At 38.6% G+C, this 20,732-nt stretch overlaps 1 protein-coding gene across 2 annotated transcripts in view; it reads left to right on the top strand.

The window, feature by feature from the left end:
- The window catches only part of LOC134743605 (coronin-2B-like), a 33,353-nt gene extending 12,703 nt beyond the window's left edge, over positions 1-20,650 (top strand). For both annotated transcript variants that reach the window (XM_063677165.1, XM_063677167.1), the window contains 10 exons: positions 7,833-7,949; positions 9,978-10,127; positions 12,345-12,509; positions 12,723-12,929; positions 13,407-13,511; positions 13,646-13,783; positions 14,420-14,522; positions 15,190-15,365; positions 17,273-17,428; positions 17,924-20,650. In XM_063677165.1, the coding sequence (XP_063533235.1) occupies positions 7,833-7,949; positions 9,978-10,127; positions 12,345-12,509; positions 12,723-12,929; positions 13,407-13,511; positions 13,646-13,783; positions 14,420-14,522; positions 15,190-15,365; positions 17,273-17,428; positions 17,924-18,067 (1,461 nt within the window). In that variant the 3' untranslated portion in view covers positions 18,068-20,650. The remainder of the gene's footprint in view (positions 1-7,832; positions 7,950-9,977; positions 10,128-12,344; positions 12,510-12,722; positions 12,930-13,406; positions 13,512-13,645; positions 13,784-14,419; positions 14,523-15,189; positions 15,366-17,272; positions 17,429-17,923) is intronic.
- The last annotated feature ends 82 nt before the right edge of the window (positions 20,651-20,732 follow it).

Genomic DNA, 20,732 nt, shown 5'->3' with positions numbered 1-20,732 from the left:
TCTTCATTTTTAGTTTTAAAGTGTGTCGACAGATGGCAGTGAATTTACTGGGGTTACAAAATTTACTATGACAGTACCGCTCTAGTATAAGTTACTCTATGGTATTTATCGGATTATATTTAAATAAATAACCACCGGTGATAGGAAATACCTCCACGTGAAAGATTTTTTAAACCGCTGTGATTTCTGCAGCTTAATACTGCACAATACGGCATTTTAAATTTAATTATCAATTTTTGTTAGACGAGCGTACGTACGACGTGAATGTCATTCGAGCATGAAGTTTACACAACAACTGAGCATAGTCTGTGCATAAAGTGAGTCGGTCGCTACTAACTGTCGGATAGACGGGAACGCCCACTTGCCATCTCCATCCTACTCCGTCATATCTATATTCAAGTTTCTACGAAAGCGACTGCCATCTGACCTCCCAAATCAATCGATTAAAAATATCAATCGTCATTTTTTAATCGCGATTAATTTAGTTGCGATTAAATTAGTTGTGAGAATGTTCGACTAACAACTAAATTAGTTTTAGTTTCAATCGACTAAATTTCACGATTAAATCTATATTAAAACTACGTAGTCGCCCGTTTTTGCATTTTTTATCTTGCAATATGTAACTACAAGTACGTATGTATGTAACATACGGAGATACTCGTATGTTATAACTATGTTAGTTTGGGTAGAATTTTGCGACTTATATTGAGCTAAAATTATGTATACACGTTTAATTTGAAATGCTTGAATGACAATGCAAATAATGCCATAATATTATTATAACGATATATTGGTAATAACGACAAATAGCGAAAAACTGCATTGTTTACAAATCGCAAACAATAAAGTAGGTTGGTGCATTATTAATACTTTGAATTATACGATACTGAGTAAATCTTAGACATAGAAACTATCAATATTTTGCTGTCTCTGACAATAGTAAAACTCTTTTTAGTGTCACGCGGTGACAAAACAATGGGATAATCCTACTTACCTGGAAGTTGTTTGTTGCATTTTGGTGCAAGTGCCGACGCATCTTCTAAAAATAACACGTTCTATTGAATGACACATCTGCATGTTGTTTAATTATCTACGCGGTCTATTTTGTTATCAACGTGTGGTCATTAAAAATATTTAAACCTCTTTGTAAAGAACTCTCAGCGTTAACTATTGTACATTTTCCTTGCGTCATTCTACATTCAAATATATCAATCATCATACATATTTTATTTATTACCGCTATTGCCAATATATTAGACCGGTAGCGAATTGGCCGATCAGCCGCTATTCGATGTAAGGCTCATACTTCATAAATTCATACTCATAGATGGTTTGAGGTTTCTAGGTCATATTATATTACATACGTGTATTGAACATGTTGTCATGAATCATTTTAGATTCTAGGTGCTTATTACTTATTACGGAAATATAATACTGAAATAATAAAAAATAAATACTGGATGGTTATTACTTGTTATAACTGGCTATACGTAAGCATGGCAAATCTTATAAAGGAAAAGGGTTAAGAAAAAGGAGTGCAGGTAAAAAAATAGAAAGAGAACAATGTATGAAAGAGCGAGACACCTACTTTACTCATCCGTCTTATCAGTTGTTTACTAGTTAAGTTTTAGTTGAAAATGCAATAATTTCTAATTAGTCACTAAACTTCACTCGAACCGAATGCAACGTTCAAACCCTTTCGCGACAAAAAACTTGTGTATAAAACTGTTTTAAAATAAGTTCCATCAGTGACGATGAGGATTCTAGTGGGAAGAGCTCTTCAAATTCCTCAGATCAATTTAGTGTTTCTGAAGAAAAAAATAAGTCAGCATTGACCATATTATAACTGTATTTTTTAAATCTTATCACATATAAACATGTTACTGTATAAACAGCGTTGATTTTTTGATACTTTTTGCTTTGAATTGAAACAGGTGTAACAGGTTTGTAACACATTTAGGTAGTGGGGTTGAGTCTCTGCCTCCCGAACTAGGTCCAAGCCTGTGTCTCGGGAGTCAGTGATTCCTCCTAGGTACATTTGAGCTCTCAATTTAATAACAATAATAGTATACACGTAGCAATATACGTTCTTAAACAGGGATATAAAGCAAATGACGAAGAGAAAATAAAGAAAAGAAGTATACAAACAACAACAACAAATACTAAAAGAGAGAAAATAAGCCAGCTAATAAGTGTAAGTATGTGTGTAATTGTGGTTAAGTTAGTGCGTGTTCGTGTGTGTATGGTGTATGAAGTGTGTATGGGGGAGGTGTGAAGTTAGAGGGAGTGTAGATAATGCGGTTAGTAACTATGAATAACTTGATATTTAAGGAGGAGAGCAATAGCTATTTATGGGTTACTTCAAGCATGATAAGAGGTTCTCGGTTTCCTGATATGATAGAGATTGTAAAAAGGCATTTAGTTTTGCTTTACAGTTATAGGAGTTTAAAGGATATATATTTAATTGTTTATTAATTTTATTATAAACACGGGCACTCATCGATATGTATTGGCGGGTTGCAAATACTGTCCGCTGGGGAACCACCGGACAAGAGGTTTGTTTACTTCGCTTGCTTAATACTTTGGCACAGAGAGGGAGGTGACGATGTCGGCGAAGAACAGCACGCAGAACGTATAGTTGTCTAACTGTGAGAACACTACACTCGGCGTAATATTTGTTGTGAATGTTTCATATACAAAGTTTGATTTATTATAACTGTGTTTTTTAATGTTTTATCTTATCACATATAAACATCTTACTGTATAAACAGCGTTGATTTTTTTGATACTTTTTGCTTTGAATGTTTCATATACCTACAAAGTTTGATTTATTATAACTGTGTTTTTTAATGTTTTATCTTATCACATATGAACATGTTATTGTATAAACAACGTTGATTTGTTGATAATTTTTGCTTTTAATTATTATTTTTACGATTGCAAGACTAACCTCATATAGTTTAACTAAATACATATCATGGTTGCTTTTATATTTAATATACAAAGTTTGATTTGTATAATTGTGTTTTTTTAAGTGTTATTTTACTAATGCACAAAGTACCCAGTTCTTATTTACCCTTAGATAAGAGAAATTTAATCCAATTTCAGAGAGATGCACTACTATAATAGTGAGAACAGATCTCACTCCTTAGAAACGGTCAAAATATCGTAAGTAATACATGACTATTTTATTTTTAAACATCCGTTAAGATGTCCTAATCAGTCTGTCAACATAGCCATACCGAGGTATTCTATTCAATTTGCTTCTAACATTAGTCGCGAGAAAATAGTCTAACTAATTAGTCGATTACAAAATTTAGTTGTCCGAAATCAATCGGCAACTAAATTAGTTGCACTCTATACAACTAAGATTGATCAATCGTCGTTTTCAATCGTCAGTCGCAATTAATTCTTGTAATCTTAATCGTTAATCGTTAGTCGATTACATTTTGCCCATCTCTGCCCTAGGTCTGCTAAACGATGTTTTCATTCATCGTAAAGCGACCGGTAAATTAATTAAAATATATATATTTTGTACATAACTTATATAACAAGAAACTCATTGCTACCGGCCCGGCTTTCAAAGTAGGTAGTAATAGGTCCCTCCAGTTTGGTAATTGAGGCCTGACCGCCCGGGACCAGCGCTTTATAAAAGTTAATTCTATAACTCGATCAATACAATACACAATTACTCAAGTTTATTGATAAAGGGGTGCTCATACAATCGCTATGAAATAAATACCTATCAATCACAATAAATAAACTCTGACATGCTTTGCGTGAAATTTTGATACGTTAGTGACGTTACTTTTCATTAATATGATATGATATGATTTATTTATAATAGCCTACCCATTAGGTAAATTAACTGTCCATAAACATTCATTGATTATAAACACAGTTTTTACTGTAAAAAACATAAAATTCTCGCTATTAATCTCCAATACGATAAAATCCGGAAAACCTAATAATTAGCAGACACCAGATAAGCCAGTAATGAGCCAGAGAAGTAATGTATCCGTAATATTTATAACTAGACCAAATTCACTTACGCTCATGTCTCATGTGTATTTCGTTGTTAAATGCCTGCTGATTGCGTTCCTTAATTTTGGACATTGTGTCTCCTACGCGATTTACAATTATTATTTTTTGCCTTCCTATATTTTCTGTACTACAAGTATGTGTTCGATGTTAACGCCTCCTAACGCCTTAGGGACGCAACAATGGACACATTAAAGGTTATGACACAAACCAGGACAGCTTACATGTTTTTTTTTTGCATATATACAAATTTCATGTCGTATTTACCAACGTTATTGACAGGTAGTAGGAAACCTAGTCTCGCCGATCGATGGTAGTCATTGACCCGTCCTTAATTAATTCATTTGTATTTATTTCACGGTCTTCGCGACTTTATTTCCAAATACCTTTGCTTCTAAACGACGTATGGCTGGAATTTCAACTAAGGCCGCCTTGATTTGCGTGTCCCCTGATGAAACAGATCGTATTAACATGGTTATAAGTCAATGCACGTGTGCACTAAATCAGGTTAGCGGATGCGAGCGACCCTAGCGTAGGCCGCTGTAACTAGACACTAATTGATAGAATTTCCAGACTAGATTTTTCAAACAAGTTTAGTACTAGTAAAATAAGAATACTACGTAAGGGAGCATAATTATGGAAGAGCAATGGCGGGGATATTATAATTTAGTACTTAACGATGGACAATTAACATAGGTAAATAAGGGAAACGCGTTATTGTCCCTACAGATTAGCAAGTGTAGTGCACAACCAAGGCTCCGCTTATTTTCTTAGCCTCCGACCCCACCGCTGATGGACCTCATGTACTAACTGGGAAACTTGACCGCCCGACCGAAGGCCTCTAACTTGGCCTAACGACTGTTGACAACAGCTTGAACTCAAATCAATTTAAAATAATTACCGCTACCGAAATTGCTAAATGCACAATCGCTGCGATTGTGCAAACGAGGCTGCTTATGATAGACTCAGGCATTTTTATATGTCCGTAATCTCCTTTCCGTTGTCCTAAATATTAAAAGCTAAGTAATATTCGTCGCGTGACAAGGAATCGTGCGGATACTCTTGTGATGTATCAACATCAACGAATGTCATTTAGGAATTAATAATACTGAGGGAGATTGTTTACGAAAACCATATAAGTTTGGCAAACTAATATCCGAGTTGCGGTCGGTTTATTATTATTTTTTAACTCCTCTAGACTTTTTGACCCGGACTGCTAGGCGTCCTTATCAATGGCCAGATTGTAATGGAATATGTATTTTCCACGGATCGAATTGCCCAGGCTCGTAAGTCGGACCCGGCCCGGGCCGTAGTTTAATAGAGACCGCTAACTTAATCGATAAAAAATAGTTTAGCTTTAGCGTAAAAAAATCCCAATGTTAGAACTTTCGACTTTCGAATATGTCGTACGTATTTATACTTACATAAATCAAAGCGAAAAAAAATCTTTTTTTTTGTAGGATTGTTGACTTTTCCTTTAATTCAGCTTTCATAAATTTTTCCTTTATAATTAAATGTGACATTTACTCAAAACAACTCAAGACAACAAGATGCTTTTTATTAATATTAGAGGATATTGGGTATACCTATGATTCAAGTAGGTATATCCAGTATCCTATACTATTCTTAGTGTCAGGTGTCCAAATTAGCATTTACAAACTAATACATCTTGTGTAAGCTATAAAAATAAACACTGTAGTTACGTCATGTAGGTACAATAAATAATTACAGTAGGTAGGTACTATGTACCTATTTATGATTGATCGCCAGTGTTTATTGACTTGCTTATTAGTCACGCTACACCAAGCGTCCAAAGTGATTGTCAAATATTTACATCCATTAAAGGCTCGGTCACACTCGACTTGTCGTCGACGTGACTATTATATGTCGAATGAGAAAACTGAAATTTTTGAGAAAATCAACTACCTATATGTAACAGAAACTCTCCCAACTGGTCATCCGAAAGAGTTGAGCAATGTGGAAGTTTCTAGAAAAAAGTTTGACCGTCTATCAACAAACACATTTTCTATCGTTAATTATGTTAACGCGACGTCCCAGCATCTTTGTACCCGTACCTTAAGTCCCCTTGCTTCCATCACTCACCCTTGACACGCGCACTAATCAAAACACATAATAAGCAAATGTATATGCAATTTTCGCACACTAAAGCATTGTTTGTTAAGTCAACGACTACGTTAATATGCCACCTAATTAATGAGGCCGTTGCACGTGATGGTACTGAAATCGAACATTAGCCAATACCGTGGGAATGCAAATGCGACTGACAAATGAGTTTTTTTTAACGGTCTTATCTGGCGGTAGTTTCTATTTTAGTCTTTTTGAAACAATCGAATAATGTGACTATAACATTTGAGTAAATGACAATGTCAAGCATAAATATTACATAATTATGGCGACTCTTAGTTTATGAAATGAAAACTATGCGTAATTTAAGACAATAGGAACTTAAAAAGCTATGATTTATATATCTTTCTTTGGTGTGACATTTAAAACGTGGACAATAAACTCATATTCTTCGATACGTCATTTCTTTTGGAATAAAACGTCATGTCGACTGATATTAGATGGGGATGGGAAAAAGCAATAAAATTGCTTTGTTTTTGAGAGATGTTCGAATTTTGAATGTCATTACCAAATCGATTTTGATATAATAATGAAGCTATTACAACATTTTCACAGATAAGAAATTTACTGTAACAAAACATTTTATCTGCAAGTTGGCCATTACTTACATATTTTTTTGAGGCATCATAGATGGTTTATGATATGTGTGTAGGTAAAAAACCATTATGAAATCGTAAATGAACTTAGTTTTTAAATATTGAGATATCCCTTGGGTTACCACACCTAGATAATTTTTCCCACCATTTTCCCGCCCTGTTCGTATGACGGTTGACTGGTCAGAGTAGTAGTTTTGAAATAAGTGAGTATCTCGCACATTTAAATATTTATCGAGTTAATTGCGTGAATTGTGTTCGCAGGTTGTAATCAGGATCACTGATATAACGTTTTTAATTCACCGTTTGCGAAATCAAAGTGGCCGACTGTTTTGTAACCCGCGAATTATTTCGTATCTGGGAAAAAAAATGTTTCTATCACAGTAATTACAACATAAAGCGAGGGTTAGACTAGCAAAAACTTGCATGCAATTTTCGTTTCATTGCGGTATCTGATCAAACTTTTGAATACAGTTTACTTTAGTACTCGGCAACGTAACTTAAATTGCATGTAAGTTCTTGCTAGTCTAAACCTAGCTTAACAACATATGGGGCATTTTCTATGAAAAGGGACCTTATTGTCGATGGCGCTTACGCCGCACAGCGTCGCGCGGCATTGTATTTATATCGGAGCATCGTTAATAATGGCGTAAGCGCCATCGACATTAAGATCCCTTTTTATAGAAAATACCACATATATCCGTAGAAGGTAAATAACTGACTGTCTTCCTAGACACTTTAAATGCGTACGTAGGGGCGGCTACTAGTTACTACAAGGCCTAGGGCCTAGGGCGGCCAGACTGCAAATCCGTCACTACCGACCTGTAAGTCCCGCGTGAAGATAATTACGGTTAAGTCCATACGTGAGTTATGTTAAATCCAATTGGGGCAGTGAGGGATACATAGAAGAGATAGGTAACAAGGTCGAACGTAGGTAGAAGCGTTTTTCGAGTTCTAGTTTGTGAGTCGTCTATATCGCTCGGGGAATCAAACACCACATTTTAGATCGATCTTTTATCTCGCTGTACCTTTTTTATACTATTTCTTTTTCAGACCGGACGCCTAGACTTCAACGCGAGCCGCGTCACGGGCCACAAAGGCCCAGTCCTCGACATCAAGTGGAACCCCTTCAATGATAACATCATCGCGTCGTGTTCCGATGACTGCACGGTTAGTTTGTGCATTGACTTACGTTAAAAAACGTTGTAGTTACGTAAAGCGTGCCAATGCCATCGTACAAATATGCCTACGCTGGTCGCTTTATGAACAGAGTAGAGTCGAGCGAGGTGTCCAAAGTTAACAAATGTACTCGAGTACGCGAGCGGCCTCTGTGCATGCTGCTCAAATCCCGCGTAAGCTTGACCGCTACTAAGGTACCCTTACTGGAGGGCCACGGAATGCACGCTTGACGCTAAGCGCCAGATTTAAAGCTACGCGCACGTGTGCTCTATATAGGGTAAATTTGCATTATTTGGTGAAACGCCTAATTCGTTGATACAAGTTTTGAAGCATGACACCCAGGAAAGCTAGTGAATTAGAGCCTTTTAAATGGGCCTCACGGCAAAGGCGCCGAAGGGCCCGGTCATCTTCATCAAGTCAAATGGAACCCCTTTAACGACAACATCGCCTCGTGTTTCGAATGTTCCGATGACTGCACCTTAATTTCAGCTTGTGCTAATTTTTTTTCATACATAGACATACAATTGCAATTGTGAGAGCAAATTGGTACTCATTACTGGTGTGTTCCGATTGACCAATTTACTGGTCTTTTTGTCGTGTTTATTTGTATTACGTGTATTTAATTACAAAATACAAAATATTTATTGCCAGAAAACATTGTTAACAAAATTTTCACAGTGACTCTGACACTAGGCTGAGCCTGTCCTGCCAAGTCCCTTACAGGAATTTAACAGAAAGCAACACGCATGCAATAGGAAAAATAGTTAATAGTATTTTCAAATATACACATTTATCCAGATGAGGTTTAATATTATATTATATTTGAATCTAAAAATGGTTTATTATGCATATTTTGAGAGTATTATGAGGTATTGCATAGAAGTCTGGGGTAATGGCATAAATATACAAGATGTCCTCATAAAACAGAAAAAAGCTCTACGGTTTCTTGTAGAATGTTCTGGTGTACCTGACACGCATAGATATATATTTGTAGAGCATAACATTTTAACTGCTATTTCTCTCTACCTTTACTCTATATGCCTATATGTTTTTAAAAATAAAGACCAATTTATAACAGCCAGACAGAATGTTCGTAGGAATTTTAGAATTAAGGATAACATGTTAATAATTAAAAGTAATTTTAGATATTTTGACAAGAGTTTACACAACACCGCAGTAAGGGTGTATAATAAATTAGATAAAGATATAAAGGAATGCCAGAATCTAAAAACATTTGAAATAAAACTGAAACAATATTTTATTAGTAAGCCCTATTATTCCATCAAAGAATATTTTGCTAGAGCTTTAGATTAATATTAATATCTGACATTGATGTGAATATGAATTGACTGACATATAATGTACATATAATCTAATAGTATTATTATTTTGACCATATATTTTATTTTATTGTAATGTATTTCCTTTGAGATTACCTATTAATGGTGTTTATTATATGATATTTTTTAATAAGTAGGTAAGCTTTTGTATATTAACTGTTATGCATTCTTCCTGTGTCGACATAATAACAATAACGTGTGCTATCAATAACAGTGATTATTAAGATAACATTTTCTTTTATTGACATAACTCGTTAAACAATACGATTGAATAACGATCGTTTGGCCACAATGCTACCTTTCTTTTGATTTTAACAATTTTCATTCAGTATACAGCCAATCAACACATTTTTATCACATAAATGTGTGTGTGCTGCTATACTAGATTTATTCAAACCACAGTGTAAGATCTACATCTATCTTGTTTCACACTTAATTTAGTTTCACCTGTTTCTGTGCCTTTTTTAAATATGATAAAGCATACATTAAAGTGAAATAAAATTACGAATACCTAAGTTTACAAGTGGATTGACGGAACATATCAATAGTTTTCTAAGTTGTGGCATTTACAATCTTGGTATTTTTAGCAAAAATGATAAAAGAGCAAATAAATCAAAAACACTTTCAAAGTATTCAGTGGGTGGATGAGTTTTTGAAAATGTTTTTTTTTGTGTCCTAGGTGAAATTATGGCACATACCCGACGGCGGTCTGTCCATGCATCTGACAGATTGGTTGGTGGATCTCCACGGACACAAGCGCAGAGTAGCGTATATCGAGTGGCACCCTACCGCCGAAAACATACTACTGAGCGCTGGCTTTGACTACTTGGTAAGTTTTTGTGTCATCAAAAGTCAGATTAGCCAACTGTTTCCCTCACTGATGAAATATGCCAATTTAAATAAAGGTATAAAGAGTACTTATCTGGTGATATAGTTGCCCAAATACGACTAGAAATCGGGCTCAGACGAACCGGAAGGAATTAAATTAGGAGTTTTTAGTTTCAATTACACTTACTGCGTCTGATTAGATAAAATGTGTCCCGTCAAGATATTGTAGGTTTATACTATCAATTCATCATAGATATTAATACGATTTGTTTACCATTAGGTCAGAAGTGTCTTTTTAAGGGTTGATTTACTTACAAAAATAAGCCTTATGCGTCTTTTCACAAGGCTTATTTTTGTATGGTTTTCATAGAGAAATAAACCCTTTTGATAAGACACTCCTCAGGTGTATATTTTTTTTTTAGAAATTGATCGCATCGATACTTTATACCTTGCCTGTTTATAACATGCCTTAATAAAGATCCCACTTTATGTACCACTGTGTGTAAAGACAGTACAAAAAAAAGTTGTATCTTCATTAACTAAGCATGAGTTGTATGACTAAGCTCCTAAGGGCCACTTGCACCATGCCACTAATTCGGGGTTAAGCAGTTAAACAGTCAGTGTCAAATTGTAACCATGGTAACTTCAGGTTTAACCGGTTAACCCGGGTTAGTGGAATGGTGCAAGTGGCGCTAAGGGGAATAGCCCCTCTATAGAAAAGAGAGACCAATTAAACAAGCATTAATGATCAACAATGTATTCGGTCTAGAAATGTTCTCGCAACCATCAAATCAACAATAGCGCGTGACGGCATGGGGCGATTAATCGTTTAGTTAAATGATGTGCCACGGTGCGTTCTTACTATTAGCAGCATAACCGTTTGCAAATCCGTTATCTATATGAAACTAGGTAGAACTGTACGCGAATTAGTTTCGGGCATCAAATTAATCCTACTTGTAAACTATAGTCAGAGTAAGGTAAGAAGTAAATTTTTATAGTTATGAATTGACCCCTAACAACTCAATACAATTTAATACTCAACAATCAATCAGTCAATTCATAATTGTCAAAATTTATTTGTAACCCTTAAAAACTGCTTTATAGAACGGCCCGGCCGATGGAACCGACACTTCGTTTTCTATGACAGGTGACCGGTGGTCACGTGATGCTTTAGACCCGGGCCCATGGAGACTACATAAAGGAGCCAAATCTCTATGTATGAAAAGTGTCTATCAAAAAACAGTAATTAGGCGGCGCCACCATACACCGAAATACTACCAAAAACAACCTACGTAATTTGGTCGGGTTATTTGTTGGTTCATGTTATATTCATGTCCCAGAGCCTAACTAGCGCCATCGGAGAGATTAGGAACTATTATTTAAAGCTGAAAGCGGTCACTTTTGCAACAATTCTGCCATAAGAGATTGGCATCCTTTCTATACCATCCATACCCGGGCCGTTCTTACGTAAGTCATCCTGTACTCCGACTATAAGCTGATACAACAACAGTGGTGTCTATATATATTTGATGACCTTTTCTTAGACTCCTAAGACGGGTTCTCGCTAGCACACGTTTTGTCAAACATCTCTAAGAAATAATGCAAACACCTGTTTCAGTGTGCAAAATCCAGAAAAAATTGAAATGAAAATAAGTTAATTCTTTGTAAGTTGTAAGGCATACAAAAAAATCGTAATTATCATAACCAAAACCAAACATAATATGTGCGTAGGTAATCGAACAATAATTTGTGCCATCGTAATGACATATTCACTAGACGCTGCTGACATGAGGCTATATAATTATATGTTTGACGTCTGTATGGCGTCGATATTATTATATGTTTTTGTTTGCATTGCCAAAGTGCACAGCTTTGGTGTCATCATATTTCTGTGTTTGGTGTCGAATTGGCGCCATCTCGCAAAGTTACTATATTGTGAAATCACAAATTAAGTTTGACTACGCGCGTTTATACAGCTCAGCTGTCTCCAAAACTGCAGTTGCATTGCTGTGGCAACATTATTGCTGCGTCGTCAATTTCCTTGATAAAATTGGTGACGTTAACCGCTGCATTACTGTCACGATTCTAACGTTCAAGCCGTTACTCATTTTAGTTAGACATTGACAGTAATGCAGCTGCAAGTTGCCATCATAATGTCACTTTAATTTTAACCAATACATTGTTCTCAACTTCTCACATACCTAACCCTCATTTTCAGATCTTCGTCTGGGACGTGGGCAAGGGCGAGGCGGTAAAGGTGATCGACTGCCACAGCGACGTGATCTACTGCATGTCGTTCAACCGCGACGGCTCGCTACTGGCCACCACCAGCAAGGACAAGAAGCTGCGAGTCATTGAACCGAGGAGCGGGATCGTGCTATCCGTAAGACACTTATTATATCAGCCTAAGGCTAGACCAGATACCTACTCGAATAGATACCTACGTGTCGCCCTCCGCCGACGGAACCAAGCCAGTGGACAGCCACAGCGATGTTTAACCGCGATGACTCCTCACTGGCCATCACAAGCACCACCAGAAGACCAGAGCGGCCACATCAATCCGACACGATTTAATGTGTATTTTTTTACTTCACAGGAAGGCCCCTGCCACCTAGGCACCAAAGCGTCCAAGTGCACATTCCTTGGCAGCTCAGGCAAAGTCCTGACGACAGGATTCTCTCGCTACAGCGACCGACAGTACGCGATCTGGGACCAACACAACTTGGAGAAACCTCTGGCCTGTGAGACCATCGACAGCTCTTCAGGCGTCGTGTTCCCCTACTACGACTATGATACTAATATGGTGAGTTGTACATTAAAGCCTTGTAGGCAGCTAAATCCTGAGTAACTTGGAGAAACCTCTGGCCTGTGAAACCAGTTTAATTGCTATAAATATAATTATATATATTTTTTATTTTATTTTATTATCACAAATCCTATTTAAGGTAGACGTCCACAGAGCCGCATCGCACGCAACGGGTTTTAGTATTATTTGTATAGAAAGTCATTCAAGTGCTTCTACTGATCCGCACGCATCGGACGCAACGGATTTTAGTATTATTTGTATAGAAAGGCACACAAATGCGTCCACTGATCTGCACGTATCGGACGCAACGGATTTTAGTATTCTTTGTATAGAAAGTGACACAAGTGCGTCCACTGATCCATTGCGTGCGATGCGTCCGATGCGTGCGGTGCGGCCATGTGGACTTTAGAAAACCGCGACTCGGTCAAACCGTTTTTTGAGATAAATGGGAACATTTATTTCTACGCTCCCCAGGTTTACCTTGCGGGCAAGGGAGACGGGAACATCCGATACTACGAAGTGGTCGACGAGGCTCCGTACGTGCACTTCCTCAACCAGTTTCTATCTGGCAACCCTCAAGTGAGTTTTATGGTTTCTTATTAACTTAATATTTCTAGTAGTCTGTACAGAAAACATTAGTGTTTATTTAATTTGTCGCCTTTTCCTACTGACGGAAATGGCTTGCCGAACTACATTTTTTATGACTTTTCCAGCGAGGCCTAGGCTTTATGCCGAAACGCGGCGTGAACACGGCGCTGTGCGAGGTGTTCCGCTTCTACAAGCTGCACACGTCCCGCGGGCTGTGCGAGCCCATCGCCATGATCGTGCCACGCAAGTCCGACTGCTTCCAGGTACAGACAGACATTGGCCCTCTCATTTACACTTGTGTGATCGCAGCAAGAGTGAGAGAGTAAGTGATATGACCCCGATCCTCAGTTTGGTTTGCGGTAACTATATGATTTAAAATTGAGCGCGGGAACACATGAGGTGTTTCGCTCCTACAAGCCCATCGTCATGATCGTGCCGCGCAAGTCTGACTGCTTCCAGGTATAGAAGGCCATTTTCACTTAAAAGTGTACCATGTACTAAGGAGTTTGTGTGGCAATTGGGTCGGCGACTAAGAGAAAGGGGTGGCGATCCTCGCTCCGGATCGTATCTGGTCCAACAGATCTCCTTGGCAATTCAACGGGGCAACGCTGCCAGTGTCATGAGGACTTTTGAACCGGCTACGGTCCGAAGTGGGGACTTGGCCTAGTTTAATTTAGTGTTTAAGATTGACGAAGCCTGTAGCTGATTTATTGTTGTAAGCACTTGACGAAGCCTGCGTTGCTGATCATGAACTATGTGATATATATATTTATATATTTATTTCAGTTTATTGAAAAATATGCCGAATAATTACGGAGTATTCGGATCATCTCCATTATAAAGTCGTAGTCGTATGTACATATTACAAGCAGCCCTCGGGCCTCGGTCCTTGTCCGCAGGAGGACCTGTACCCGGACACGGCGGCGCCGCTGCCGGCGCTGGCGGCGCGGGACTGGCTGAGCGGCATCAACGCGCCGCCGCTGCTCATTAGCATGAAGACTGGTACGTACTGCTGTTCGTTAGGGTTCCGCACCCAAAGGGTGAAAACGGGACCCTATTACTAAGACTCCGCTGTCCGTCTGTCTGTCACGAGGCTGTATCTCATGAACCGTGATAGCTAGACAGTAAAAAATTTCACAGATGATGTATTTTTGTTACCGTTATAACAAAAAATACAAAAAAGTATGGAACCCTCGGTGGGCGAGTCCGACTCGCACTTGGCCGGTTTATTTTATTTTATTGATATTTAGGATAACAACAGCCGTAAATAAAAGTTTTACATGTGAATGCTTACATAACAGATGGCCAATCAGTTATCCATTATTAAACCATAACAATGCATTATCTTCGATGTTGGGATCGTATGCCTTTTAATGTCATCGGGATCAGAAAAGTGGGTCAGATTTATACTTGCAAGATTTGGTCACATCAGACACCATCATCTTCCTTGCGTTATCCCGGCATTTTGCCACGGCTCATGGGAGCCTGGGGTCCGCTTGACAACTAATTCTAAGAATTGACGTAGGCACTAGTTTTTACGGTCACAATCAGACAGATAAATAGAAGCTCGTTATGTTGTGTAAGGAAGATCCTCCGACTCGCCACGGTTCCACGAGTGATTCATTAATTTCTGATTTCTGGCCTAATTTAGTATAAAAATGTGTTGCAGGAGTAACAATATCGACGCACAAGCCACGCACCAGCAACAAGGACGCGCCAGCGCTACAGCCACAGGACGCCAACAACCGCAAGAAGTTCGCCTTCCTCTCCCGGGAGACCACGCCCGACTACCGGCCTCTAGCTACTTGGCAGGAGAACCACGCCAACATCGACAACGACATACAGGTCAGCTCGCCTTCCTCTCCGGGGACCACCCCCGACTACCGGCCTCTAGCTACTTGGCAGGAGAACCACGCCAACATCGACAACGACATACAGGTCAGCTCGCCTTCTTCTCCGGGAGACAACGCCCGACTACCGGCCTCTAGCTATTTGGCAGGAGAACCACGCCAACATCGACAACGACATACAGGTCAGCTCGCCTTCTTCTCCGGGAGACCACGCCCGACTACCGGCCTCTAGCTACTTGGCAGGAGAACCACGCCAACATCGACAACGACATACAGGTCAGCTCGCCTTCCTCTCCGGGAGACCACGCCCGACTACCGGCCTCTAGCTACTTGGCAGGAGAACCACGCCAACATCGACAACGAGATACAGGTCAGCTCGCCTTCTTCTCCGGGAGACCACGCCCGACTACCGGCCTCTAGCTACTTGGCAAGATAACCACGCCAACATCGACAACGACATACAGGTCAGCTCGCCTTCTTCTCCGGGAGACAACGCCCGACTACCGGCCTCTAGCTATTTGGCAGGAGAACCACGCCAACATCGACAACGACATACAGGTCAGCTCGCCTTCTTCTCCGGGAGACCACGCCCGACTACCGGCCTCTAGCTACTTGGCAGGAGAACCACGCCAACATCGACAACGACATACAGGTCAGCTCGCCTTCCTCTCCGGGAGACCACGCCCGACTACCGGCCTCTAGCTACTTGGCAGGAGAACCACGCCAACATCGACAACGAGATACAGGTCAGCTCGCCTTCTTCTCCGGGAGACCACGCCCGACTACCGGCCTCTAGCTACTTGGCAAGATAACCACGCCAACATCGACAACGACATACAGGTCAGCTCGCCTTCCTCTTCCGGGAGACCATCAGTTGAACTACCCGTGCGAAGCCGGCGCGGGTCGCTAGTTGGGTAATATTCAAAGCTGCGGGCGCACAACATTTATGGAGAAGGGATGTTAGTGATGTGTCAGATATTTAAGTGGCAGTCATATGGACCGTTTTCCGAAGTCGAAAATGTACTGAGAGTTTCTTCTATGTTCCGTCGCTGGTGAACCTGCACTTGTAGAACGCCAACGCCAACAACGATTATAATTTCTCCATGCAATTTCGCAGCTCACTGTACCTACAGGTCACAAAATCAACTAGGTATACGGCATACTTTGTTTTTTTACCATTAGAAAAAGGTAAACAATCTTGACGTGTCTTGTTATTGCAAAACGCTTTTTTTAAATTAGTAACTGTTCTATTACTTAAGAGTCCCCGGCAAGCTCGGCCGAATTGCACCTTCCTATACAAACGTAGTTCCGCTCTTATTTTAAAACTACGTGTTGGATTGTACTTTGCACATTCAATGACATGAGGTATATCTAGGTCTGTAATTAGTTTATGTAGCTTTAGTTTATAAAACAAACAAAATAGAGCAAAAACTAGTTTTGTATGAAAAACTTAAATTCGCTGTATTTTTTTTAACTATGGTATCTGAAGCTACATAAACTAATTACAGACATAGATATACCTTATCCTATTGCAAGTACAAAGTTTCAGGGCAATCTAGCTAGTCTTTTTAAAACGAAAGCGGAACTACGTTTGTATGGAGAACCGAGCTTGCCGGGGACTCTTTAAGAATAAAAATAAAAATATAAAAATAAAATGCTAAAAAAACGAAGTATTATTCAACTACAAAAGGAGCCACCGATAGCGTAATGTTTAGTTAGCATGAGCTTCGTTGCCATTAAGTACCGTTTAGCGTATTGTTGCCTACCTGTTATGAAAAGAAAACACATGTGCGTAAACATGCACGCAGTTGTGTTAGCAAGTGACACTTGAAAACTCGTGATTCGCCCCTGGAACGATATTTTTTACTGACAATTTCCAATATAATTCCTTATTTGTTGCAGATGCAGGTGATAGAGAAGTCCCAGAAAACGAGCGCGAACCAGAACACAAAGTTCCACCAGCTACAGAAAATGTTCGGCAAGCAGGGCGGCGAGGCCGAGCCCGTGCCGCTCTACAAGCAGATCAACCAGGGCGACGTGTTCAGCACAGAGAATGAGGTATTTTGATATTAATTTGTCAATGAAATCGCGATATTCTTGGGGGAAATCAGGTTTTGACCTTGAGAGGATTTTAGAAGCTTAGTTTGACGTAAGGAACAATTGTGTAAAGCGGAATTGTCCGAGACAAAAGTGCAAGGATCAACCATTTTTTGAGTAAATAATTTCGGAAATAATAGCTCCGAAAGAACAACAATATGTGTCCCCCCCCCCTAACTTTTGAACCATGAGTCCAAAATATATGAAAAATATCGTAAACAAAAGTTTGATAAACACTTTCAATGAAACTATAGCAAATATGATCGGTCCAGCCGTTTTTGAGTTACCTATTGCAAAAAGTCTTCTCTTCTTAGTAAAAAGACGTACAAAGCGCTGCGAAGGTAGGCACTCCCTTTGTACACGATTCTTACTATTATCCCCCGTTTAGCCTATTCTGACATTATTGAAAAACGCTTTAAAAAAAATAGTATTATAAGTACATGTTGACCATTCCAGCTGCGGCTCGCATTCAACCAGCAAGGCGAGGAGCTGCGCATCGTGAAGCGGCAGCTGCAGAACAGCCAGCTGCGCGTGCGCGAGCTCGAGCAGGCCGTCGCCGTGCTGCAGGCGCAGGCGCACATGCAGCGCGACGCCAACTAAACAACACCACACACACAAGCGCACAACCACAACCACATTGTAAACCGCGGTGAACGTCAACTAGTGGCGAGGCAGAGATCATTTTTTTGCTTTTAAATCTTTTTACTTATAAATGTTTGATCGCCGAGCACAAAAAAATCTTTCTTGATTCTTGAGTTTATATACACGTGGACCGTGGCTAAAAATAAGTGCATTCTCGTTGCCAGGGAGGTTTTAGGATTATACTGAGCTACTTTTACTATGATGGGACGAACCCCGAAATCACGAAAAAAAATTTGGCTGTTTCATACATGTTGGCTGGTCTATTTTCTATGGGAGGGTAAAATTTTTTTCGGGATTTCGTGGTTGGTCCCGTAGTAAAAGTTGCTCAGTATAATTCCAAAACCCCCCTGGCAACGGGAATGCATTTATTTTTTAGCCACCCTGTAGAATTTCCGAAAAACATTCGTGGTCACATTTAAACAGAAATGGTACTAGACTATTAGACTTTCTAGCCACAAACGTCTGTGCCTGTAGATATCAAACTGTAGGTCCTGGACTTCTGCCTAATAACCGGAAATGCCATGAAAAAATATAACCGGTTCTTAAAAATGTGACCACGGAAATGAGACGATTGAAACACTAATTAGTCACAAGAGCGATAACATGGTCGCGTTATTATCGCCTGTCACGTTCTAACAAGTATATAAGTGACGCATGAAACGACAGACGATAAAAGGCGACAATGAAATGAATATAATGATACGCCTTTTAACTACATCATCATCATATCAGCCCTTTATCGCCCACTGCTGAGCATAGGCCTCTCTTCTAGTACGCCACTTGTCCCGGTCCTGAGCTAATCTCATCCAGAAGTGACCTGCCACTAAGTCTAGTAATCTCTGTCTAACCGCCGCTACGTTACGTGTAACAAGATATTACAGTCTGAGCCTCTTTTGGGAGCTGGTTGAAGGATTAACCTTATACAAGGTTTGAGAGTGATAATAATGTGACTTACGTTAGCTTAAACGGAAGTGTTTTTTAGCTTTTAGAGAATGCCAAATGAAACGAATGCGACAGTAGATAGGATTTCTCAAAAGATCTCATTAGCAACTCTATAATCGATCTATCATTCCATCTCAACTTCTAGAGTCTACTTGTATTGTAGTACGACTACGTTAGAAATGAAAATAAGTACAAGTTTACAATGTGCGATGTCTTAATGTTGTACTTGCTCATGCTGCTATTATTTGCTAGTGAGAACATTATGACTTAAGACGCCATGACCTCTCTGATAGCCGTAAAGACGCTTAGTGTATGATGTAAATTGTCTTGTCATTTTGTCACAAGTTCTACAAAGTAAATGCTCAATGGCCACATCAGTAGAAAAATGTAGGTCTATGTGTGCACTTTTTATGCTTAAAATCTTTGTGATGGCGGCTTCCAAAAATTTAAACTTACATCCAGTATTAGGGGCTATTAAATAAATACCTAAAGGATGATTGTGGACAATTTAAAATTATACAAACCTCTCAATTTGAACATTACAACGGAAAAATATATGCTATCGTGGGATGGATGTACATTCCAATTGGCCTCTTACGTAAGCAATGATAATGGATCATCTCTTTTAATTGAAATTTCCACAGTTAGCCAATAAGTTGCCAAAATATATGTTGTAAATTTTAGAAATGTTACTTTGTGTATTGTGTTGCAAGCTTTTTATTTCGCCACGACGAATCTAATCTTAAATTATCACAAAACGATGTTTATATGTGTATCTGTTGATACTGTATTTCTTTATTGATAATGATTTACATTCTTTTATTAGTGATTTTATAGTTTTGATAATTAGTTATTATGTTTACAATTAATGTGCAATTCAAATTAGGGTGAAAAAGTTATGGTTTGTTAAGATCATATAAAGAGAGGCACCTTTTTAAGAGGCACATGATAAATTTTATTCCAAGTGTTACAGTTAAGTTGACATTTTGTTAGTGATTGTTTTAAGAGTCTGATTTTGATAATAGTGTTACCTGTTATTTTATAATTACGATGTGTATGTGCTTTCTATGTAGTTTTTATAACATTTCACTGTATTATTTCAGTTTAATGCATTTAACTTTTGTTGTAAGTATGCAATGAAATAAGTCCTAAATGAATCTATTTTAGTGCAAGCAAGTAATACACAATTGGGAATGGTAAAGTTACCAGTTTCATTAAAAAGTTAATCTTATAGTTAAAAATAAACCTTGTATTTTTAAGGAGCTAGTGTTTTTCAAAGATCTTCTGACTATTGAAACTTCTAACATGACTAGGAATTTAAAAGTATGACGTAGCGTACTAGCTTAGCATTGGATTTATAAACAATTTGATATAACTTTACTATTCAAAAGGCCCAAACGACTCAAAAATAACGGTACTAAACATTTACATTCCAATTTCAGTCTAAAAGGCATAATTATTGTAGTAATAATAATGAAAGTATTATTGTGCATTAGCTGGTTTGATTACTTACTCGGCTAAAGTCAGTGTTAATATTTATTATGTATTTTTATATCATGCTTGTGTAGCACAAATTTTCAAATAAATGTTTGAACAGTATTTAAGGTTTTTGATGTACTTTTAATTGGTGGATACCTTATTTCTAATTGTAAAGAAAACTTAAACATTACACTGCAAACAA

The sequence above is a fragment of the Cydia strobilella genome, chromosome 8 (assembly GCF_947568885.1).
Source record: "Cydia strobilella chromosome 8, ilCydStro3.1, whole genome shotgun sequence".
NCBI lineage: Eukaryota > Metazoa > Arthropoda > Insecta > Lepidoptera > Tortricidae > Cydia > Cydia strobilella.
The sequence above is the reverse complement of the archived record's forward strand: the minus strand, read 5'-3'. Positions and strand labels throughout refer to the sequence as shown.